This window comes from Aethalodelphis obliquidens, unplaced genomic scaffold (genome assembly GCF_003676395.1).
Source record: "Aethalodelphis obliquidens isolate GAN/ISIS:26980383/991018 unplaced genomic scaffold, ASM367639v1 scaffold5, whole genome shotgun sequence".
NCBI lineage: Eukaryota > Metazoa > Chordata > Mammalia > Artiodactyla > Delphinidae > Aethalodelphis > Aethalodelphis obliquidens.
Window position 1 is genome coordinate 13,394,868 of NW_020837949.1, and position 25,437 is coordinate 13,420,304.

Genomic DNA, 25,437 nt, shown 5'->3' on the forward strand with positions numbered 1-25,437 from the left:
CCAGCCGCTCCGCGGCATGTGGGATCCTCCCGGACCGGGGCATGAACCCGCGTCCCCTGCATCGGCAGGCGGACTCTAAACCACTGCGCCACCAGGGAAGCCCCATCTATGAACAATGAAATATTAACTGAAAGATTTTCTCATACATGGAGGTGTACTTGACACTGGCAGACGAAATAGAGACATTCATAATCTTTTTTTATTAATTTTTATTGGAGTATAGTTGCTTTACAATGTTGTGTTAGTTTCTGCTATACAGCAAAATGAATCAGCTATACGTATACATATATCCCTTTTTTGGATTTCCTTCCCATTTAGGTCACCACAGAGCACTGAGTCGAGTTCCCTGTGCTATACAGTAGGTTCTCATTAGTTATCTATTTTATACATCTATAATCTTTTTTTCTTCCAAAATGTCCCTTTTGGAGCTTTATTTCATATAATTCCCTTGTTAACAACTATACAGTTTTGAGGATGTGAGAAAAGTGCGAGCTTCAGTTAACACAGAGTCTTCCTGGACCTTGGCTCTAAAGCAGCGCCTGCCTGAGTGAGCTTCACAGTGTGGTACAAGCCTGCTCTGAGCTTCAGAAAAGCCTGTGCCTCTTTTCAGAGCAGACATTTGTGCGCCCTCACCCAGGGAAGCTGCTCCCTTCCGCTTGCCCTTTCCAGTACTTCTGTCCCAGCACCATCATTTCAACAGGAGCCCACGCTGGTTAATTACAGGTTGCTGGTGTTCAGGTGACCTTGTTCTCACGTGTGTAACCTGTTGGTAGGAATATTTTAATTCCAGATAACCCGCAGAGGACATCATCCTAGAAGCTGATGAGGTTTTAGAGTATTGGTTGAGACTGATGTGCAGATAAATGGAGGAGCATTGGTGTGAACCATTAATCTCCTATCCTGCTCAGCCTCTTGTCTGCATACTTTCCTCTGATCCAGTCAGTTTTCTTTCCCCTTCTTCTTCTTCTTTTTTTTTAATATTTATTTATTTATTTGGTTGCACCGGGTCTTAGTTGCAGCAGGCTGTCTTCTTAGTTGTGGCTCCCAGGCTCCTTAGTTGTAGCATGTGAACTCTTAGTTGCAGCATGCATGTGGGATCTAGTTCCCTGACCAGGGATCGAACCAAGACCCGCTGCACTGGGAGCACAGAGTCTTATCCACTGTGCCACCAGGGAAGTCCCTTCCTCTCCTTCCCCTTCTTAAGGAGTGTCTGCTCACTGCCTCCTCTGAAAATTGCCCAGTGACTTGGTACAGGTGTATTCCTGATCTGCCTTGTGAACTCCTGCTTCACATAACCCCTTCTTTAGAACAAGAATATGTATGTGAAAAAAGGTTAATCTGCTTTGATGCCTTTATTATTTCTGGCTTGTAATAGATTTCCCTCATGTTTCCAAAAGGTAAGTTGTTCGCTTCAAAAATGAATATATATTGCTGTGAATTAAATGTAATTTATTCTCTGTGGTTACACTTCCATCCTCACCTAACCTCTGTATGGTAGTAGTTCTCAAGGTTTAGTGTGGGGAGAATCACCTGGCAAGCTTGGTGAAGTGTGGGTTTCTGGAAAGATTCAGTCAGTCAGCCATGGGTGTCAGGAATCCTAGACAAGCATCTCCTGGCCCCTGTCCTAGGTGTGGTCGGGGAATTCCACTACAGAAGCATTGCTCTATTGTACTGTCCAATGGACATATGGTGTGAGCCACACACATAATTTAAGATTTTCTAGTTGCTACATTAAAAAAAGTAAAAAGAAACAGCTGAAATGTTAATATATATTTTATTAACCTGGAATGATATTAATCTAAAATATCATTTTAACATATAATCAATATAAAATTATTAGGAAGATACTTTACATTTTATTTTTCATAATAAGTCTTCAAATTCTGGTATGTATTTTACATTCAGAGCTCATCAAATTGAAATTAGCCAATTTCAAGTAGTCAGTCACACGTGGCTAGTGGCTATTTGTTTTGTGCTGGTCTCAGCCTGCAGATAACAGTGCTACAGCTAGAAATGCCTGGGGGGGACCCACCTGCACCCTGGGTGCGCCCCAGACAGACATTTCCTCTTTCAGAGCTGATGTTGTGGCCGGACCAACACTTGCAGTTCTTACTAGGATCGTAAGACACCCTCAGCAGCAACCGTCAGGGAGCTTTGCGGACACAAGGGTTATGACTCACAGCTTCCGGAGGGTAGACAGCACGCCCCGGCCATACAGCAAGGTCAGTACTGGTTTGATATTTGTCTATGAGCCAATTTAATTTCAATTCAGAAATGACTTTTGATCCAGCAGATGATTGGGTGTTTTGGAAAGAAATTGTAGGCATCTCCCTCATCCTAGGAGGGTGGTCCAATCCGCCCAACTCGGATAAAGTGAAATCTAATTCTCTCTCCATCACATGGCTCCTGACCATTTGGCAAGACCGTATTTATCATCTTTAGGTCAAAAAGCTTTGCCCCCCCAAACTAAGACCCGAGGTGTGAATGTCAGGAAGCAAAAGTTAACAGCATCTGGTTCATCATTGCAGGCTTTTTCCCCATCTTCCCACGCCCACACTGTTTTCAACCACTCTGCAATGTTCCAGACATCTTCTCCCCTGTCTTCTTTCCTTCTTCTACTTCTCTTTTCTTCTTTCCTTCACTACCCTCTTCTTCAAGTGAGAAGCAGAGTTCAGTAGAAAACAGCTGAAGGGTTGGGGAGACAGAAAAGGGAAAGATGAAAAGGAACAAATCTTGTCCTCCTACCACTGGGCCTTGAGTCCTAGGAAAAGTCAAGAAAAACAGTGGTGTCCTCTATCCTCAGAGTCAGGGTTTCCCCCTCTGGTGTGAACTGAGGCAAAAGGGTGCCCCCCCACCAGGCAGGAAGAAGTAGGACCAGCTGCAAGTCTGCACTGGAGTCCGAGGTCTACTCAGCAGACACGAGGCCGTCCGCTGCCCTTGGTTTCGGAGGTGGCCTCTGCTGGGTGCCACCGGCCCGGGGAACATACTCAACAAGTGCACTGGCTCTTCTCCCTCGGCCCCGGGGCCGTGAGGACAGGACTGGAATCCAGGGGGAGGCTGCCCAGGGTGCCCTCCCCGTACAAGGGCAGGCTGTGGCGAGCCATCAACTCCCTGGCCATCAGCACGAAGACCTCGTCGATGTTCTTGGACTCCTTGGCAGACGTCTCCAAGACAGCCAGGAGGCCGTATTTCTCAGCCAGTGTGCAGGCATCCTCAAACAGGACGTGCCGTTTTTCCCACATGTCACATTTGTTCCCTGGGAGTGAGAGAGAAGCAAATATTCCGATGAGTAACTTAATCTGGTTTTTTAAAAGGTGAACTTCAAAGAGAACATTTTAGTTTAGCAATATGCGCACATGCATTTGTTCACAAATAGTTACTGATGGCAGATTTACTGAAAATGAACCCAACGATGAATGGAAACAGAGCCACTATCTTTTATTTTTTTAATTGAAGTACAGTTGATTTACAATGTTGTGTTAGTTTCTGGTATACAGCAAAGTGATTCATATATATATATAAAATTTCAGATTTTTTCCATTATACTTTATTACAAGATATTGAATATATTTCCCTGTGCTGTACAGTAAGACACACACACCTGCGTGTCCGGAGCCTGTGCTCCTCAACGGGAGAGGCCACAACAGTGAGAGCCCCATGTACAGCAAAAAAAAAAAAAAAAAAATTGCACAGACTTGAAGCAGACAGGTCAATGAGTTTTGGCAAATGTCTATGTCCCATAACCGCCATCCCTCTCAGGACACAGAACATTTGCAATTCCCCCAGAAAGCTCATGAGGGGTTTTGCCAGCACAGCCCAGGATTTACTGTAAGAGAAGTACCGCATTTCTTTTCCTCCTCCTCAATCCTACATTCATCTAATCACTGGACTTTGATCTCTCGGAGGCAGGAATCTAAAGGCGAAATTACTTTCTCACCAGGGTTGTTTCACTAGACATCAAGGTTTATTACAAAGCTACAGCAATTAAGATGGGCTAGACCAGTGTTTCTTGACTGTCCTCATAGAGGGTCTTTTTCGATCTTTTTTCCCCCTAATTACCCCTTCGCCTCTGAAAAACAGTAAAACTTCCTATTTGGAAAAAAGATCTAGATTCACAGGAAATTGCACACACACACACACACACACACACACACACACTACATATATATATATATATATTCAGGGAGGTCCAGTGTACTCTTCTCCCAGTTTCCCCCAATGGTAACCTCTTGCACTACAGTACAATACCAAAACCAGGAAATTGACACTAATACAACCCACAGAGCTTATTCAGATTTCACAAATTATACACACATTCCTTTGTATGTGTGTGTGTGTGTGTGCGTATGTATTTGTGCAATTTGATCACATATGTAGATTCCTACACCTACCAGTGCAGTCAAGATACAGAACAGTTCCATCACCACGAAGTGCTCGCCGTGCTACCCTTTACAACCTCCCACCAGCTCTAATCCCTGACCCCTGGTAACTAATCTGTTCTCCATCTGTATAATTTTGTCATTTCCAGGATGTTATGTAGGGGCTTCCCTGGTAGCGCAGTGGTTAAGAATCCACCTGCCAATGCAGGGGACACAGGTTCAAGCCCTGGTCCAGGAAGATCCCACATGCCGTGGAACAACTAAGCCTGTGCGCCACAACTACTGAGCCTGTGCTCTAGAGTCTGTGCTCCGCAACAAGAGAAGCAACCACAATGAGAGGCCCACGAACCGCAATGAAGAGTAGCCCTAGCTCCCTGCAACTAGAGAAAGCCCACGCACAGCTACGAAGACCCAACGCAGCAAAAATAAATAAATAATAAATAAATAAATTTATTTTTAAAAAAAGAATCATACAGTAGGTAGCCTTTGGAGATTGGCTTTTCTCAGCATAATTCTCTTGAGATCCATCAGAGTGATGTATATATCAGTAGTTTCTTTTTTTTTTTTTTTTTTTTGGCGGTACGCGGGCCTCTCACTGCTGCGGCCTCTCCCGTTGCGGAGCAACAGGCTCCGGACGCGCAGGCTCAGCGGCCATGGCTCACGAGCCCAGCCGCACCGCGGCATGTGGGAACCTTCCTAACCGGGGCACGAACCCGTATCCCCTGCATCGGCAGGCGGACTTTCAACCACTGCGCCACCAGGGAAGCCCCCAGTAGTTTCTTTTTTATTGCTGAGTCATGTTCCATGGTATGGATGTACCACAGTTTCTTTAACTACCCACCCATATGAAGGAAACTGAGTTGATTCTAGTTTTTTATTATTATGAATAGTGCTTCAGTGAACATTTGTGTACAGACCTTACAAAATTTGTGTACAGACCCTACAGATACACTGTATATCTGGCCCTTTGGAGGCCACAAACCACTGTAATATCTAAAATATTTTTGCCCTCCAAAAGAATGCATGAAATAGACCAGTAGAATAGAATAAAAAGCTCAGAAACAAACTCACGAATATATGTACCCTTCACAGAAAGATGGTGCCACAGAGCAGTGGACAAGATTGCCTTTTTAGTCAATAGTACGGAGGCAATTGGATCTTTACATGAATAGTTACAAGTTTTGGCCCAGACCTCTCACTGTACACGATAATCAATGCTGGATAGATTGCAGATCTAAATGTAAAAGTCATAATAAATTATAAACAAACAAACAAATACAGCAAGCAAGGGAGGGTGGGAGGGAGACGCAAGAGGGAGGAGATATGGGGATATATGCATACGTATAGCTGATTCACTTTGTTATACAGCAGAAACTAACACACCATTGTAAAGCAATTATACTCCAATAAAGATGTTAAAGAAACAAAAAGCATACAGCAAGCAAGCTTCAAAAGATAATGTAGGGCTTCCCTGGTGGCGCAGTGGTTAAGAATCCACCTGCCAATGCAGGGGACACGGGTTCAAGCCCTGGTCTGGGAGGATCCCACATGCCGCGGAGCAACTATGCCCGTGTGCCACAACTACTGAGCCCGTGCTCTAGAGCCTGTGAGCCACAACTACTGAAGCCCGTGCCTACAGCCCGTGCTCCAGAACAAGAGAAGACACCGCAGTGAGAAGCCGGTGCTCCACAACGAAGAGTAGCCCCCGCTGGCCGCAACTAGAGAAAGCCTGTGTGAAGCAATGGAGACCCAATGCAACCATAAATAAATAAAAAAAAAAAAAAAAAAAAAAGATAATGTAAGGCTATGTTAATGATTTCAATTAGGGTAAATTTTCCTACATAGGATACAGGAAGCAATAATCATTAAGGAAAAGTTTGATGGATTGAAATATATTAAAATTAAAAATGTCTGTTCATCAAAATACACCATCAAGAGAGTGAAGAGGAACTCTGAGAGTAAAAAAGTGAAAGATGAGGGACTTCCCTGGTGGTCCAGTGGTTAAGACTCCAAGCTTCCAATGCAGGGAGCATGGATTCGATTCCTGGTCAGGGAACTAAGATCCCACATGCCGCATGGCACGGCCAAAACATTAAAAAAAAAAAAAATTTAAAATAAATAAATAAAAGTGAAAGATGTATTTGCAACACATGCAATTGACAAAGGGCTCAGAGCTGTTCAAGAGAACTGACTTCAGGGAGCATAGGTGACCCCAGCCCAGCTGCTACCCCACTGTCCTCCACCAGCTGGTGCAGAGGCCCCAGCACAGGGAGGCACTAACGCAGGCCCCTGCTGCAGAGACCAGGGTTCCATTCCTCTATCAGGCAGCTTTGGTTCAGGGCTGAACAAACCTTTCTTGGACACCATCCTCCTTCCTCCCTTCTCTCCTTCCCAGGGGCAGGTCTGCATGACATAGAAGACTCTCCCTGCCTCCTTCTGCGCCTTCCTCTTTACCCCTCACAGCCATTTCTCCCAATAAATCTCTTGCATGTCTATCGGATCCTGTCCTGACATCTTCCTGGAAGATGCGAACCAACATAGCTTATTTCCAGAAAACATAAGGTACTTGTAGGGATCAATAAGAAAAAGACAAACAACAGGTAGAAAAATGGGCATGAGAGTTGAAAAGAGAATATCCAAATAGCTAACAAGTGTATGAAAAGGTGCTTGACCTCAACAGTGAACAGGGACCTGCAAATAAAAAATGCGAGTGATATCACGACACACTTATCAGGATGGAAGAAATGAAAAGATCTGATAATAGCAAGTGCTGGTGAGGATGTAGAACCAGGGAATCCAGGTTCTAAGAGCTTTTGCTGAGAGATTGTGGACCTTTAAATGTAACAGGGGTTTAAATGGAAAGTTTGCCCGAGATCCTAAGGGGACAAATAGCAGATGCCAAAGAATGTTAAGAGACAGAACAGCCACATAACCTACAAAAGGAGGTTGGCTCCCAAACCCTCACTCTTAGGGAGTAAGAAGAGTTAAGAAGTTAGAAACAGAACAGAGGGGGATGAGAAAAGGGTAAGAAGCAGCCATCTCCAGGCAGAAAGCAGGGCACCTTGTGAATGATGTTCAGGAATTTGTGTGTTATCTTGGGGGTGATGGGGACACCGAAGGTTTTAAACAGAGGGACAGGGGCTTCCCTGGTGGCGCAGTGGTTAAGAATCCGCCTGCCAATGCAGGGGACACGGATTCGAGCCCTGGGCCAGGAAGATCCCACATGCTGTGGAGCAACTAAGCCCGTGCGCCACACCTACTGAGCCTGCGCTCTAGAGCCCGCGAGCTGCAACTGCTGAGCCCGTGTGCCACAACTACTGAAGCTCACTCACCTAGACCCCATGCTCCGCAACAAGAGAAGCCACAAGCCCGCGCACTGCAACGAAGAGTAGCCCCCGCTCGCCACAACTAGAGAAAGTCCGCATGCAGCAACGAAGACCCAATGCAGCCAAAAATAAATAAATAAAAATAATAATAAAAAATTTTTAAATAAGTAAACAGAGGGACATTACTGAGGAGCTGGGTTCCCTGTGAATGGCTGGAGGGGAAGGAACAGGGCAAATCAACGCACAATGGTCTCTTTGATTTTGTATGGTGGTGACGTGGCCTCTAGGGTCTGGGGTAAACTTTTGAGAGAGAAAGAGCCATTTGTGTGAAGAACCATGGAGACAGAATGGAAAATATGGTAAAACGGGCAGGGCAGGGACACTTCTGTGAGGGAACAGCACAGTTGGCTATCCCAGATTAAAGGGAGGAGGCCACTGACAGTAAACAGGAAGACCCGTGGTGTCAGCCCTTGGGATTGGATGCGTCATAAGCGGGAACACTGGGGACACGTCCTGATGATCTTTGGGGGCATTTCTAGAACCAGTTAAGAAGTGGGGCAGAGATATTTGTTACAACAGACAGACGAGGGAGTAAATATCAAGCAAAAGTTGTGAGATTCGTGGAAATCCCACCACATCTTGGCATTTGTTCCCGTACTCTGACCCACCTCTTTGTGCAGTAGGGGGAGGAAGAGTGAAGGACAATGCTGGTGGGGGCGGGGCCATCAAAGGGCGGGGCCAGCAAGGGAGGAGAAGGCGGCGGTGGAGAAGCGGGTGAGGCCTTCCAAAGACAGCCCAGAGGGGATGGCTGGTCGGGGTGGCTTTGCATGGCAGCTTTCAAGGTTCTTCTGCTTCAACGTTTCCTGGGAAGCCTGTGAATTTAATGGAAGAGGGATCCAACCCACCTTCCTGGGTAACCGCCAGTGAGTTTAGGACGGCGTGGTTCCCCTCAGCGAGATGCAAGGGATTCACACCCAAGCTTCCCTTCCCTGGGAGCTACTGTTGGTGGGGTTCCCACCTTCCCTGGCGGCTCAGCTGTGTCCCCCCTCTCCGGGGGATGCCCTCTGAGCCCCTCGTTCCCTGGACTGAGGTCTCAGCACTGTGCTAAGTGCTTTATATGTTACCTTGTTTAATCCTTTCAATTCAACAAAACCTTTGAGGCAGGTTACCAGTTTTATAGATGAGTAAGTAGAAATTTAGAGAGAGGGATGAGACCAAGTTCAGACAGGAAGGACAGAGAGGGAGATTTGAACCCAAATCTGTCTGACTGCAAAGTCCAGGCACTGGAGTGGACGAGACATTGCCTCAGCCAGAGCTTCAGGGGGCGACTGTCGGCCTGACCAGCTACTGGAAAGTGGCTGGACAGGAACTGAACCACCCGGGACTCTGATTCGAATCCTGCCTCACCTGTCAGTAGGTAACTCGGCTGAGCTCCTTGGCAGGATACTTAACCTCCAGAGGCCTCGGTTTCCTCAGCTGGGAGACGAGGATGGTCGTCTCTGCTTCTCAGGATGGTTGTGAGGATTAAATGAAGGGACCCAGGGGCAGACTCAGAGTGGAGTTTAGTAAATGTCACCTGTCGTCAGATCTTGTCACCCCTCCTGGTCATCACACTTCAGGAGCAGCTGCTGTGAAGGGTGTCAGAAACCTTGGCCAGTGTCCTCCTCGGTGCTTCGAAGAAGTGGTTATTGAGGAAGAAATATGGCTCTGTTGGGGGTCAGTGTTTATTTTTATAACTCTGAACTCTGCCTTTTTCTTTTTTAAAAAATAAATTTATTTATTTATTTGTGGCTGCATTGGGTCTTCATTGCTGCATGCGGGCTTTCTCTAGTTGCAGTGACCGGGGGCTACTCTTCGTTGCGGAGCACGGGCTCTAGGCGCGCAGGCTTCAGTAGTTGTGGCACGTGGACTCAGTAGTTGTGGCTCGTGGGCTCAGTAGTTGTGGCTCGTGGGCTCTAGAGCGCAGGCTCAGTAGTTCTGGCTCGTGGGCTTAGTTGCTCCGCAGCATGTGGGATCTTCCCGGACCAGGGCTCAAACCAGTGTCCCCTGCATTGGCAGGCAGATTCTTAACCACTGTGCCACCAGGGAAGCCCTGAACTGTCTTTTGAAGAAGTGTTCTTTATATCTGAAGTCAAATCAAAAATGTTTCTGGTTCCAGAGGGGACCTTTGGCTGAGAAGTAACAAGAGAGAGGAGGCAGCTCACGCTTCTCCAAAAAGACAAGTCGCCCTCCATGTGGAAGACGCTTCCCAGTCTCACTAATCTCTCCTGTTTTCTGCCATGAGGGAAAAGACACAGCCCCTCTGAAAAAAGGGGCTAAGTTTGAGGCGCATTTTCTTTGGCAACTGGCTGTGGATAGGGAGCTTTTGATCTGATGCAGCACGAAGGAACGAGCCCCATCTAGGCTCTTGGAATGACTTTGATTCTTAAGTTACAAGAAGCAGAATGAGTTACAAAGCAGCATTCTCTTCAAGGCCATGCATATGATAGGGGCTAGACTGTGACTTAAAACAGCAAAGACAGGGAAAACATGGTTCTAGAATAACAAGTCCTTTTTGGAATGACAATAGTAATAATAGATGGGCTAGATGTGCCAACGATGTGTGCGAGTGACCTCTTCTGTGGACCGTCTGCAGCCCAGCTATGCTTCCTGTCACTGCCTCCCCCCTCGGGGCCCAGCTGCTTGGTCCAGGCCTGGCACCTTACACCAGGCCTGCCCGCCACCGTGAGGTTGGCCAGCAGCCTGGGCCAGGCTTTGCCATGAGAAAGAGGAATGGGGCGGGACTTCTCTGATGGTCCAGTGGTTAAGACTCCGTGCTCCCAATGCAGGGGGCCTGGGTTGGACACCTGGCCAGGGAACGAGATCCCGCATGCGTGCCGCAACTAAAAGACCCTGTGTGCTGCAACTAAGACCCGGTGCGGCCGAATACATAAATAAATAAATATTTTTAAAAAATTAAGTATTAAAAAAAAAAGGAACGGGGCAATGGGATTTCCTTTCTGAAGAATGTGAGCTGGAGGGTATGAGAGAATGAGGGATTCTGTGGCAGGAGCAGGCTGGGGATAATGCTTTGAGGAACCCAGGAGGGATGGTTCAGAGGGAGAGTGCTGCAGGCCCACAGTATCCTGAATGTAAGAAGCAGCTCTGAGAGAAGACATAGATACACAATGGTGGAGGAGGCTGGTACACAGAGCCCAGCCCTGAGAAGAGGGTCCCCAACTTCCTGCTTGCGATGGGTGGCCTGGCTCCACTGTGTCTCCCACTCTGCTGGGCTTGAATGCTGGGCTGGGTTTTCCTAGGTCCCAGGGACTTGCACCCTCACCATAAGCACCCCACCCCATTGTTTAAGGAACACAGAGGAGTTTGTTCCCTCAAACAAATGAACCTTCTAGAAACAAATCCCACACCCGTTATGAAGCTCCTACTATGTGCTAGGCACTGTCAAGCGATGTATACACATTATCTCGTCACATCTTTACAACAACCCTAGTGAATACTGATTGCATATTATAGATGAGGAAACTAAGGCTCAGAGGTAACTTACCACACAGCTAGGATATGCCTGTGCATGGATAAATAATCCACTAATCATTGCTATGTTTAGCGCTCAGTCCCACAGCAGCTCTCTAGACCTGTGCTCTGCAAACTTTAATTTGCATGTGAATCTCTCTAGGATCCTGTTAAAACGAAGACTCAGATTCAGTAGGTCTGGAATGGGGCCTGAGATGGGGCACTTTTAACAACCCCCAACGTGATGCTGATTCTGTGGATTTTTAGGGCAGTGAAAATACTCTCTCTGATATCATCATGGTGGATACTTGTCATTAGACATTTGTCCAAACCCATAGAAAGTACACCACCAAGAATGAGCCATAATGTAAACTGTGAAGTTCAGATGACTATGATGTGTCAATGTAGGTTCATCCTTTGTAACAAATGTACCACATTGGTAGGAGATGTTGATATGGGAGAGGCTATGCATGTGTGAGTACAGGGGGCATATGGGAAATCTCCGTACCTTCCCAATTTTGCTGAGAACCTTAAAAACTGCTCTGAAAAAATAAGTCTTCATACAAAAAAAAAAGAAAAAGAAACCTAAAACCAAAAACCCCAGTGATGCTGATGCTGCTGGTCCGTGGACCACGCTTTGAGTAGCAAGAACCTAAACCAACTTGCCACTTGGTAAACATTAGTGTCCTTAGGAGGGGCACTGCTTGCAAAGCTAATACTATAGGGAAGTGAATGCACAATGTGACGGCACGTATTTCAAGCTGTGAGTTCACTGTGTATAGTTGAAGTTGCGGTTCATTTTGATGTTGGCTTGTTGTTAAGATTTGCTTAGCATCTTAGCAGGTGTGACAAGTCATTCAAGAGTGTTGTCAGTCACAGTCATCTGAGCGGCTCTTCCGGGGATTGAGAGCCATCTGACGCTGTGAAGCTCAGACTACAGAATACTTCCTGTGTAGTCTGTACAGACGTGTGTCGAATCAGCCAGGGTGTACCTTCATCTAGATATCTGGCCCCATCTCAGGTTTTTGCAGTGAGGAACTCTAGGGTGGGGCCCTGGAATCTGTATTCTTAACAAGTTCAAACCACCCCACTCTCATGCTCAAGTGAACCTGATGGGAATTTCTGGCCCAGATGTTTTCTGAGGTCCCATCCGCCACGTGCACTGTTACGGCTTCCTGTTCCACTGCCACTGGAAACACAGAAAAAGCTGAGCATGGGGGGCGGCGGGCAGTCAAGGAAAGCGAAACACTTTGAAATCGACCTACCAATCAGCATGATGACCAAGTTTGCCGCCCCGTATTTCTCTATCTCGTGAATCCAGTGAGGAACAGACTCGAACGTGGACCGCCGGGTGAGGTCGTAGGCAATGATGGCCGCGTGGGCACTGCGATAGTAGCTTTGGGTGATGGTCCGGAAGCGCTCCTGGCCTGCAGTGTCCCACACCTGCATCTGGAGAAGGGCAGGAAAGGGGGTCCGCATCAGGAGTTCCCACCCCTGATGGGAACTTGCTCGCCTAAGTCGTTCCCTGGGTCTCACTTCTAGAGATCCAAATTCAGGAGGTCTGGGGTGGGGCCCAGGAATCTGTCTTTTTTCAGGTGCTCCCCGGGGTAAATCCCCAAGGTTTTCAGGTTGGGGGCCATCACCTAAGGTGCCCTTCAGTGGGAGAGGCGGATCCAGTGTCCTAAGGTCTGGTGTTCTTTTGCCTTCCTACCACACTCATCCCTTCGTCCAGATGTTTTATCTTTTTTTTTTTTTTTGCGGTACGCAGGCCTCTCACTGTTGCGGCCTCTCCCGTTGCGGAGCACAGGCTCCGGATGCGCAGGCTCAGCGGCCATGGCTCACGGGCCCAGCCGCTCCACGGCATGTGGGATCTTCCCGGACCGGGGCACGAACCCGTGTCCCCTGCATCGGCAGGCGGACTCTCAACCACTGTGCCACCAGGGAAGCCTCAAAATGTCTTTTTACTATTGTGTTTGTTTAATAAGGATCCCACACAAAATCCACTTATTACATTTTCACCAACACTTTTTGATCTTTTTTGGTTGGTCAAATGGGTAAATGATATTATCTCACTTAGTTTAATTTCATTTCTTTAATCATGAGTAACAATGGGCACTTTTACTTTTTCACATAAATGTATGAGCCAGTTCACATAACATCTGTGAAGTAGCTGTTTTGTCTAATCTGTGAAGTGCCTACTTTTTGTATTTGGTTGTTGGTCTTTTCTTCGATATTTATCAGAGCTCTTTTCACATCAGAGAAATTAGCTCTCTGTCAGTTCCATATTTGCAAATGTTTCTTTCCAGTTTGTCACTCATCTTTGACTTTGTTTATGGTATTTTTGAGTATGTAGAAATTTGACCTTTATATGATCATATAGAAGAGTATTAATTTGACCTTTAAATAGTTAGATGGAGCAATATTTTCCCTTATGGCTTCTGGGTTCTTGTCTTACTTTAAAGCCTGATTTCTCTATTCCTCAATGATAAAAATAAATACTCCCATGGGTTTTTTTTTCCTGGTATTTTAATTATCTCATATTTTATATTTAAATCTTTCACTCCTCAGGCATGTGTTTCGGGGTTAGGAACCATGGCTAAAAGAGGCAGACCCACCCCTGTCCCCCTCTGACCTTCACTTTCTTGCCGTTGATCTCCAGGGCACGCACAGTGAAGTCCACCCCAATGGTGTTCTGCTGCGCCTCAGTGTAGACCCCGGACGTGAAATGCCGCACCACACACGTCTTCCCCACGTTGGAATCCCCGATGAGGATAATCTTGAACAAATAGTCAAAGTTCTCATCTGCTGCCCTGGCTGAGCTGGAGAATTGCATGGCTCTTGCCACCTAGAACAGATCAAGGAAGAAAAGAAGGAATTCAGTCTCTCTTTAGTGCAGCCATCCCCAACCTTTTCGGCACCAGGGACTGGTTTCGTGGAAGACAATTTTTCCTCAGACAGGGTGGGGGGCTAGGATGGTTCAGGAGGCAACGTGAGCGATGGGGAGCAATGGGGAGCAATGGGGGGCGATGGGGGGCGATGGGGAGCAGTGGGGAGCCATGGGGAGCGATGGGGGCAATGGGGGGCGATGGGGAGTGATGGGGGGCAATGGGGGGCGATGGGGAGCGATGGGGAGCGGCAGGTGAAGCTTCGCTCACTTGCCTGCCGCTGACCTCCTGCTGTGTGGCCCAGTACCTAACAGGACCGGTACTGGTCCACAGCCTGGGGATTGGGGACCCCTGTGTTAGTGACCACCTACCAGGGGTCGGGAACTATTCTTGGCACTCGGGATTCAGCACAGGACAAGACAGAGTGAGGTTACTGTTTTCCTAGCACTGCCGTCCTCGTGGGAGAAGGATGTTAATTACTGGTCAGGTAAGAGGGAGCTGCCCGCACAAGCCCCACCTGTCCTAGGTGAGTTAACATTACTTTAGGGGTGACCTTGGAATGAAGAGGTTCTACTGTTCTCTGCTGGGCCCAGTACACGGTCAACACTCTCAGATGACAGCATTGACTGGGACTTCCCTGGCAGTCTAGGGGTTAAGACTCCATGCTTCCAGCGCTTCCACTGCAGGGGGTGGTGGGTTTGATCCCTGGTCCGGGAACTAAGATCCCACATGCCTCGGGGCCCAGCAGGAGTGTTTTACCTGCCAGTTATCAGGTGGGAGACATGCCTAGCTGTCAGCCTATCTCCATGTCACACGGGAGGAAGACAAATTACTGGAAGACTGAATGGCAAGGCAACCAGCCGCAAGCATCCATGAGACCTGACAGGCAAGTCAGTTTCGGGAAGAGTCACACAGCCCTTTTCTTACGGTTGGCACCTGCTTTTCCTTGTCCTGGAAATTATGATTCTGAGAATATTCAGAATGAAAACTGTGGGGAATTCCCTGGCAGTCCAGCGGTTAGGACTCTGTGCTTTCACTGTCAAGGGCCCGGTTTCAATCCCTGGTTGGACAACTAAGATCCCACAAGCCTCGAGGTGCCACAAAACAAAACGAAACCAACAAAAAAACCCTGTGGTTCGAATGTTTGTGCCATACTCTACCATAGGCTGGAAAAGAAAGTTTCTCATGACAGTGTCTCCCAAACTAACTGATTATCAGAATTACCTGGGAAGATAATTAACTATCTATATATTCCTGGAGCCCATCTTAGGTCTGCTAAATAGATTTAAAAACATGCACACACTCCCAGGTGATTTTGAGGACTAGCTAGCCTTGGGAAGTGTTGACCGACACAATCACCCACCTGAAACTTTATTCCCACCTTCAGCGTCTCTGCTTAAATACCCACAGCATCTCAGATCACAAGGAACTCACTACCTCCTGAAAAAATCTATGTTGTGTGCACAGCTCTAACTTACATGGGGTTGAAATCTATCTCCCCCAGGTTTCCATCTGTGGACCCTCATGCTACATCGGGACTCCCATTCCACATGACAGCAGATTCCTACTCCACAGCCCAGCAGATAGTTGGAGCAGCAACATGTCCCCTCATGGCAGATATACCCGGGCCCTTCAACTGTTCTTTGCTTGTGTTGGGTCTCCTCGTCAGATGTCTCTTAAAAATACAGGAAACCTTATTTCATTTGATGACGAAATTTGATGTGTTGCAAATTGTTCCTGCCTATGACACCCTTCTTCATTTCCCCCAGTTTTAGTTTTTGGCTTTCTCAGAAGTCATAGAAAAGGACAAGTCTGTATCATGACACAGATTAAAATCTGTACGTAAAAACTGCGAGCTTTAAACAGACGGAGGATCCTACACTTCTCCTGGACTCCTCTGAAATCACTATGGCTAAATGATCCAGCAGACACGAGACATAATCAAACAACTCTTCCCCGGGCTTTTCAAGTAAAGAAAGCCATTCCACTTCCGGTGTCTTATCCCTGTAATTTGAGCTGAAATCTTACTTCCATGCCCCCGCCCCCATACACACACACCAAGTAAGTCCTCAGGGTTTCCACAAAAGCCCCCTTCACCTCCGCCTACACGCCCTGCAAGGAGAAACAAGCGATGTCCACCCTCCAACACCCTCCATCCTGCATCCTGTAACCTGCACCTGTTGCTTACCTGCTGGCTCTCTCACCTCTGCCAGTAGGTAACGTTTGCTCTTTCTCCTGGTTTTCCTTTTGGTCCTCCGTGCCCCTTCTTCCTCCTGTCTCGAGGCGTGGTGGGAACTGTAGTTCTGTCCCCAGGTGTCAGGTTTGGTGGCCTGAGAAAGTGAAAGGAAAGTGTCAACCCTCCCTCCCTCCGCCTCCCCCTCCCTCCCCATCCGGAGGAGCTGCCATTGGGTACAAAGCACGGGGTGAGGCCACACTAGGTCACCTTTCCTCCGGCTTCTTAGCATCACATGTTATCCAGCAAACCCAAAATGAAAAGGACTAGCCTGCTACCTCAGCCAACACCTACTGAGCCTCCCTGTTATTTCTTTCAGCTCACATTCTCTTAGGCGGCCCTTACCCCCAATTTTTCCTGGTGTCCCCTGTTTGGCTGGGGTGGGAGTGGCTAGTTGAAGGACAGCAACTTAAAGGAGGATACAGATCTGGGTTTTGAGTCATTTAACTGTTTTGTGGACTTGAATAACCTTTTCTGAGGAGCCACTGAGAGAAAGGAGGTGATCCAAAGAGAAGATTAAAAAACGAAAACAACTTTGAATTTGCAGGGGAAGAAGGAGCTGAAAAAAAATGTTTCCTTCCCCCCACAAAGTGTACCCCAGAACCAAGGTTAATTTCTAGGAAGACCTGGAGTTCGTCAGTCCCTGGTGCTGGCAGGAGAAGCATGGAGCTGAGGTGAATTTTCCTTTTTATTTTTTCCCCACAGAGTCTGGAAGAGTCACTGCTTCTAGCATGGGGACCAGATCAGCTCCACTCTGTGGAATGTGCTGAGCAGGCAGTGAAGCTATAGGCACAACATGCAAAACAGAAACATCCCGATCGATAAAATATTAAACTGGTGTAGTGTTTTAAAACTGTGGGCCGAGACCCGTTAATGAGTCATGAAGTCAAATTTAGGGGGTTGTAACCAGCGTTTTTACAGAAAAGATTAGGAAACCAATTCAGAATGCATTCCATGGAGTAAGGGTATTTTTGCACGAGCTGTTTGGATCAGTTGTGAACAGGCACGTGTGTGCTGGGGGTGATGTAAGATGTATTTCTTACTGTGGATTGAGGCCTAGCACTGAAATAGAGGACAATTTATTCACTACTCAAGAACATTTCTCCAGAAAACCTGTAAATGATGATTTATCTTACCCCAAATTCCATTTACACATCACTTTCAGGAACCTCTCTTTTGGGGAGGCTAAATCCAATGTTGGCAGGTAGAGCAAGAAGACAAAAGACACTGCCAAATACTGCTGCTGCATACCGTGCTTTATTGTGTTTTTAAAAAATTTTTATTTTATTTATTTTTTTGCCCATGCCATGCAGCATGTGGGATCCTAGTTCACATTCAGCATGCGGGATCTTAGTTCCCTGATGAGGAATTGAACCCGTGCCCCCAGCAATGGAAGCGTGGAGTCCTAACCACTGGACTACCAGGGAAGGCCCTGCAGACTGTGCTCTGAAAGCCACAGTCATGCATATGAGGCTTCAAAATGAAATGTAGGTCAAGATCCATGACAAATGTATGGGCAGGGGCAGGAAATAAAACCCGTGAGATGTGTCCGTGAGGTTAGGTGTCAAAATGTTCTCTTCTTCCGGTAATGATTACTGATAAAGAAAAAAAAAAACCCCAAACCAAAAAACCCCAGCTGACTCAGATTTCGCACTTAGAGAGCAAGTATAATTCGAATGGTAAAATGCCCGAATGGTTATGGACGTCAAGGAGAGGTGCTGCTTTTCCCTACCCCGACCCTCTCCACCAATGCTGACTATAAGTGCAAAGAGCAGAACTTGGGTTATGGGGAAGAAGGCATTCTTGACCTGGCTGGTGGTGATGCAGGTCATATACTTATACACACACACATACATACGTGCATATACACACATATATCTCACAATATATATAGTTTACCATTTTAACCATTTTTAAGTGTATCATCCAGTGGTCTTAAATATATTCACATTGTTGTGCAGCCTCCAGAACTTTTTCATCATCTCCAACTGAAACTCTATATCCTGTTAAACAATAACTCCCATTTCCCCTCCCCCCCAGCCCTTGGTAGCCATTATTCTACTTTCTGTCTCAATAAATTTGATTACCCTACGTACCTCATACAAGTGGAATCATACAGTAAGTGTCCTTTTGTGCCTGGCTTATCTCACTTAGTTTAATGTTTTCAGGGTTCATCCATGTTGTAGCATGTGTCATAATTTCATTCTTTTAAAGTTGAATAATTGTCCACAATTTGTTTTTTACAATAAGTGTGAAACGCCTGGTCTGGTTGATTTATGGTTGCTCCCCATAATATCACATTTCCCCAGCCACACCCTCTGATGACTGGAAACAAAACTACCCCTGCATTGTGTAAAGGCAAATACAAATTAAAAATAAGAGACTTAATTCTCCTTGTTGAAAATAAGGGAAGAGGACCCCCCTCCCTCCTTTTTCTTTCAAAATTTCTGTCCTTTTCGAATATATGTATATCTTTAGAATGGCTAAATAACCTCTGCCGGTCTCACAACTCTGGAATGTTTCCTCCAGGACCTGGGAGCCATCTTTTGAAATTCAAACATCCAGGGAGCTATTGCCCCTAACTCCCAGTTCCTGTGGCAGGATGGGAGGCTAACTTCCGTGGGGGCTTTGCTCCAATTTGCAAAACCATCTCCTGTCCTGAAGGTGTGAAAAGTTTGTTTGTCCTAAAGGTGTGAGAAGTTCTCTGGATAAGCCAACTCCGGTGGTCTCCCCAGTGACCATGATAAAGTTAGGAGAAATATTTGTGACATAAGGTCCAGTCGAGTCCTCTCACTTGAGGAGTAGTGATTATCTGAGAACTTGCCTGGAGTGGGTAGTGTCTGCCTGGCAATGTAAGGGGGAGATTCCTTTCTTCCTTTGTTACCTCTTAGCGCGTTGCCTGTGATGTGCGTCACAGTCTGATTCAAAGCGTATTCAATAATAAAACTGTTTTCTAATCTGCTATCTTTGTGGACAGGTTTTCTGGGTTGAAAGACTTATTTATTTATTTATTTTCCCCCTAGCAGTTGAAAGAGAGCCCGGAGGGCAAAAGACCCTTGTTCAGAGTCGTGTGTTGTAAGGCCTTCAGTTTTTTTTTGTTTTACATCTTTATTGGAGGCCTTCAGTTTTTGCTTGAGGTTGCCAGGATCTTAACACTCATTTATTTGTTTGGGTGATGGGGGTGGGATGTACAACAGTGAATTATACCGACAGACTAATAACCCTGTCCTTATGGGCAACTGTATTTAATTCAACAAAAATTTAAAGCTTATGCCCTCATGGCAGGTCAGTAGCACACCTAGCAGCGCATTTCTTTCTCTCAAAACAAAATGCAGAATAAAGGTTTTTTTTAAAAAAAGATGATTTATATATACATAATTTTTTCCCAGATTATATCTTTTCTCTCCCGCACTGCTTCTTTCCTAACAGTCCTGGCTGGTGTCCGTCCCTCCGACCCCCACTTCTCCCTCGGAGCTGCCGGGTCCACCCAGGCCTCTGGCGCCGTCTGGAAGCCGACACTCCCCCTCCCCCTCCCCTCCCCTGTCCCTCCCTTGTCCCTCCCCTCCCCTCCCTCTCCTCCCTCTCTTCCAGTCCCTCCCCTCCCCCTCCCCCTCCCCTCCCTGCCCAGTGGCCCTCAGGTAAAGCCGCGCGGTCGGACTACAACTCCCAGCATGCCTCGGGTACCGACGGGTCACGTGAATGCCCGGAAACCCTGGCAGCGGCGGCGCCGGTGAGGTGGCGGTGGGAGCGGCAAGCTTGCGGGCGTGGCGGAGCGAGAGGAGCTATCGGCCGGCCGGAGTGCGACTGCTACTGCGGACTCGGGTGCGCGAGTGGCGACGCGCCGGGCCCGAGCCGAGAACGGCCGGAACCCGGCTTGGGGCGGGGGTGAGGGGCGCCGCAGGCGAGGGCAGGTCCGAGGAGCTTCCAGGCGACGAGGGGACGGGGCGGAGAGGCAGAAGGTGGCGGCCGGTGGGTGTGGCGCCGCGGGCAAGGCCGGCCACCCCTCGTTCCGTCCACGCTGTGCCTGGCTCCTCGGCGCCCAGGTGCTCCGGGACCGGCGGAGTACCGTAGCGGGCCGGCGAGTACCGTAGCGGAGGGGAGCGGGAGGGTCGGGAGGGCCTCCGGGGAGAGCCGGCGGCCGGGCCCCACGCCAGCGCGGTGGCGGGGGCGCCTGTGCAAGAAAAGGGTTTGTCGTCTAGACCAGGTGGAAGGGTACCTCACAGGTAGGGCGGGCAGGCTTTTGGAGAGGATGTAGTGAGGCCACAGAGGGAGAAGGGTCTTAGTGGAATAACTGGGCTTTGCCTTTTGGTAACTACCACGGTCTCGGTCAGGAATTTATCTGATCGCTTTTTCGTCATTAACTCAGTATTCTTGTGTGCACAATGTGGTCTGTTTATTCTCACGTCTCACGGGATTATGGGAACGTGTCCACAGGGTTTTTGGTGTTTCCAGAAACTAGGCGATCTCCTGATAACTTACTGAAAGGATTGTAGGGAGTTCCTGGGGTGAGCAAAATATGATTTTTAATGGCCACCTTCTTTCTTCAGCGTTTTGATGGTTGAATTCTTTTTTTTTCCCATTTGTTGAATGTTTGTTGTATGCCAGGCACTGTACTTACTTACTAAATTAATTTATTTTTGGCCGCGTTGGGTCTTTTTTAAAAAATTATTTTTGTCTGCGTTGTGTCTTCATTGATGCGTGCGGGCTTTTCTCTAGTTGCGGCGAGCGGGAGCTACTCTTCGTTGCGGTGCGCGGGCTCTCATTGCCTTGGCTTCTCTGGTTGCAGAGCACGGACTCTAGAGCACAGGCTCAGTAGTTGTGGCGCACGGGCTTAGTTGCTCCGCGGCATGTGCGATCTTCCCGGATTTAGGGCTCGAACCCATGTCCCCTGCATTGGCAGGCGGATTCTTAACCACTGCGTCACGAGGGAAGCCCCAGGTGCTGTACTTAGATAAATTGTCTCATTTAATCTTCAGTGAGGAAATTGAGACTCAAAGAAGTTAAGTGGAGGGTCTTGAATTCCAACTGGAACTTTCATGCCTTTGTGTGGGCCATGTTGTGGCTTCAGATGACAATCTTCTATTAATCTTTGATATCTGGTCTCTGCATCAGAAAATAACCCTGAAATGATACTTTCATAAGCTCAAAGTCGGTGCACTGTCTTGTTGCTCACTAGCTGTCAGGATCCAGTGTATTAGTCATTGTCTCAGGTTCTGATTTGTCTTGTTCACCAGTGGTAAGGAGATGTCAGAGCAATGACCATTAACTTGAGTATAAGTCCTTTGTCTAGGAGAGGGAAAGATTTTTATCTTGAAAACTGTTGTCTTTGGAATATGTTCAAAATAGGTAGGAAGAACGTGGTTTGGGGAACCCTGAGAGAATTTTACAGAAAAGTGCTAGGTATTTTACATCTGTGGTAAGGAACAATTTAAGAAGAGAGACAAATTACAGGAAGACTTGAGTTTCGAATAAAAGGATTTACATGATACAGGGAAACGACCTCAAATGAGGTCATGTGGGATAAAAAAGATACTTGTGTAAATTACAGAATGCACAACTGTCACAATAGGTGAGCTCAACTATCCATTTAGTACTTTTCCCCCTACCTCTATACTGAGTATACATAATCATTTTACTTTGCAAACATAAAAACTGAAGTCTAGGGAGTGAAGTAATTGCCCTTCTTATTTAAGTGTGTGCGAGAACCACAGTTACTAATAAGGTGCTTTTTTTCCATCCTGCATCTATACTTCCATGTTTAATGTGTGATATTTTTAATTACTGTGTTTTACCCAACTTGGGATATTTTAACCTTTTAACCTTCCCTCTTACACAGTATAACGTAGGGTCTAGGGTCAGGTCTGGGTTTGAATGCTCCTTTCACCTCCTAAGAGATATTACTTTGTAAAATCCATTTTTTTATCTGTAAGATATGGTGAGAACTAAATGCAATGGCACATGGTAAGTACCTAGCACAGGGCCTGGCACTTTGAAAGCATTCAGTGTCGGCCATCAGTCAAAGCATTCATTCATTCAGAAAATCTTTACTGATCATTCTAAATGCTCTGCTAGGCCCTGGGGTTGTAGCTGTGGTGTTAAGACAGATGTGGAACTTACAGATGAACAATAAACATGTGAACAATTAAAGCAGATAATGAGATTGGGAGAAATGCTGTGAAGGGAAAAAGCAGATGGAGATGGGAGAGGTAGTAACGGAGGGAGCCCATTTTAGATAGGACGATCCAGGCAGCCACTCTAGCGGATGACACTTGAGGCTGAGCCAGGGAAAGGCAAGAGCAAGCCGTTTGCAAAGAACCAGGAGGAAAGCATGTCAGACAACAGAAGAGCAAATGCGAAGTCCCAAAGCAAGGAAGGGCTTGGTGTGTTCAGGGGCAAGAAAGGGATTGGGTGCTAGGGAGATGGTAGCCATGTGGAGGAGTGATGCTGGTGGGGGGCGGAGCAAGGGGGGCACAGAGGAGAAGGAAACGGCTAGCCCCACGCTGTGTACAGCGGCAAAGGACTGGGACCCACCCAGATGTCCCGCAGGAGACTGGACTGCGGCAGCTCTGTAGGTGCAGATGGGGTGGACCTCCACCCTCTGATAAGTGAAGAGAAAAAATAGTGCAGGATAGTGTGTGCATTTGTGTATGTGTGAGTGTGGGGCTACGCCTGGAATGCACGCACAGGTGCAGATTCTGCAGGAATGCAGAAGCAATGGTAGGAGCCCCTGGTGACATGAGAACAGGGAGGGAGGTGTCACCGTGTATATACCCTTTGAACTTTCTACCGTATGTATATAGCATCTACTGCATACAGGTTTTGGAGGCCATGGCAAAACTCTTGTGGTTTTATATGAGTCTTGGGAAACAGTGAAGAAGGCATTTTAAGCAGAAGAATGACAGCTGATTTATGTTTTAAGATATGTTTCTGGCTGATGTGTGAAGAGTGATGGGCAGCAGGGGGCTGGTGTGTGTGCTAGATGTAAAATAGTGAAACCCTGCCGGAGGCTGTTGCACTAGGCTTGGTAGAAGATGTGGGTGGTTGACCTTGGTAGTGGCTGTGGGGATGGAGAGAAGAGGATGGATTTGGGCTGAATTTTGGGGTGAAAAGGACTGGATTTAGTAATGGGTTGGATGTGGAAGCTGAGAGGAAAGGAGAAATGAGGGCTAAGTGTTAGTTGCCTTGGTGGTACCATCTTGTGAGGGCAGTGCTGGGGACGAATGGGTGTGGAGGGAGGAAGTGAAGAATTGTGAAATTGTCTTTTAGTTCCAAGGAGGGCTCTCAAGTGGTTGGTTGGCTGTGCCCCTGGGAGCCCTGGAGGGTCTGAGTTAGAGCTGGCGCTCTGGGAATCATAGGCAGAAAGCCGTGGTACCAGATAAAGGGGACAGAGATCTTGGAAGTTTAGAGAGAGAAGTGTAAGTGGTTATCTCAGATGTTGAGAAAGCAGGTCCTTAGGCAAGTGTGGACTTGCTGGGCAGAGCTGCATGCCCTCTGAGGTTTGTGGTTTTGAATCTGAAAAGTGAAACCAGCCGGCTCCTTTGATTTTTCTCTGGCAAAACTCAATCACTTGGGCCCAGGGGAGGAGGCCAGAGGCAAGCGAGGAAAAAAAGGCCCATAAGGGAGATAGTGCAGATTCTAAGTTGGGAAAGAAGGGAATGAGGACAGGAGGAGGGTCATGGATGAAGGGAAAAAATGGGGAGGTGACCTAATTGGGAGCTTGCTGAGGTAAAATGACTTTGGAGTGGGGAGTATGAAGTAAGCAGTTTTCTGGAAGGAGACAAAGCAAGATGTTTGAAATGCAGTTTGGGAGGTGATGCACTTACTGCTTAGTAGATGACACGGGCTGGGTTTTGACCACGGAGTGGGTTTTGCTTGTGGGATAGAGGAAAAGATTGGTGGGAAGAGGACAAGGGTCTGCTAGGTTACCCATCTGGGTGTTGACATGAGACAGAGCAGAGGGGGGACAGCAGGTGACCAGGAGACAACGGCTGTGAAGGGCAGTGGGCAGCGAGGCCCAGGAGCTTCGGAGAAGCTGGGGTCTTGCAAGGAGGAAGAGTGGTTGTGAAAAGGAAGATTGCTTCTCGCTGAGAGACCCCAGAGGAAGCAGTGTTATCTGGGGGCAGGCAGGAGTCCGCCAGGGTAGGAAAGGCAAGAACTCGCAGAACAGGGTCATAGTATGGAGAAGTAGATTAACTGCTTCTCTCCATTTCCAGAGAGCATTTCCTTCCAGTGGGGGTCGGGTGAGGATGGGTCCGATGAGATGGAGGTGGCAGGTGATCTCCTTTCTGCCAGTCTCTCCCCTTTCCTCTCCGCAGTCTGTTTCCCCCAAAGTGTTCCTAATATGAGACTTTATTTATTTATTATTTTTTAATAATTAATTTTGGGCTGCGTTGGGTCTTCGTTGCTGTGCATGGGCTTTCTCTAGTTGCGGCGAGCCGGGGCTATTCTTTGTTGCGGTGCGTGGGCTTCTCATTGCGGTGGCTTCTCTTGTTGCGGAGCACGGGCTCTAGGCGCCTAGGCTTCAGTAGTTGTGGCTCGCGGGCTCTGGAGTGCAGGCTCCGTAGTTGTGGCGCATGGGCTTAGTTGCTTCACAGCATGTGGGATCTTCCTGGACCAGGGATTGAACCTGTGTCCCCTGCATTGGCAGGCGGATTCTTAACCACTGCGCCACCAGGGAAGTCCCTACAAGACAGCTTTAAATCTTACTATTTTGAGTTGGAATGGACTCTAAATATGTATGGAAAGTGAAATTTGGGGAATGTTTTATATTCCAAGGCGGTGTTTTTAAGGGGGAGATTGCCCTCTGCCTGGGCGTGTCACATGTGAAGCCATCTTTTTATTTAGCCTCCAATCACACAATATGGAGTGTTCCATCCTGGAAAGTATATTGTGTGGGTGATCCTATAGGATCTCAGAAAGCTTCTTACAAGTCAGATGAGTTAATGATCATGAACTAGCCTTGAAAAGTAGAATAAGGCTCAATGGTTCTGCATCCTTTTTTTTTTTTTCTGCATCCTTTTTGATGGCAGGGATCTTACTTTTTATAAGTTTTTTTTTTTTTTTAAGGTCATTCTTGTTCTCACATGACAGTTGTATATTTAGTA

At 47.3% G+C, this 25,437-nt stretch overlaps 2 protein-coding genes across 8 annotated transcripts in view; one reads left to right on the top strand and one right to left on the bottom strand.

The window, feature by feature from the left end:
• Positions 1-1,810: 1,810 nt before the first annotated feature.
• On the bottom strand, positions 1,811-17,635 carry RAB19 (RAB19, member RAS oncogene family). 2 transcript variants are annotated; one of them, XM_027101731.1, is made up of 4 exons: positions 16,305-17,635; positions 13,848-14,060; positions 12,481-12,664; positions 1,811-3,256 (listed from the first exon to the last, which is right to left on the bottom strand). In XM_027101731.1, the coding sequence occupies exons 1-4, from the start codon at positions 16,563-16,565 to the stop codon at positions 2,988-2,990; spliced, it is 927 nt and encodes a 308-aa protein (XP_026957532.1). In that variant the 5' UTR covers positions 16,566-17,635; the 3' UTR covers positions 1,811-2,987. The 2 variants fall into 2 exon arrangements, with proteins under 2 accessions (XP_026957532.1, XP_026957533.1); XM_027101732.1 differs by having other exon boundaries at positions 16,289-16,413.
• A 2,425-nt stretch (positions 17,636-20,060) lies between these two features.
• SLC37A3 (solute carrier family 37 member 3) overlaps positions 20,061-25,437 on the top strand; it is a 45,565-nt gene continuing 40,188 nt past the window's right edge. For 2 of the 6 annotated variants that reach the window (XM_027101737.1, XM_027101738.1), the window contains exon 1: positions 20,235-20,411. The gene's annotated coding sequence lies outside the window, so the exon portion shown is untranslated. Of the gene's footprint in view, positions 20,156-20,230; positions 20,412-21,292; positions 21,903-25,437 lie in introns of those variants that run through there. The other 4 variants (XM_027101734.1, XM_027101739.1, XM_027101733.1 and 1 more) reach the window with 4 other exon arrangements.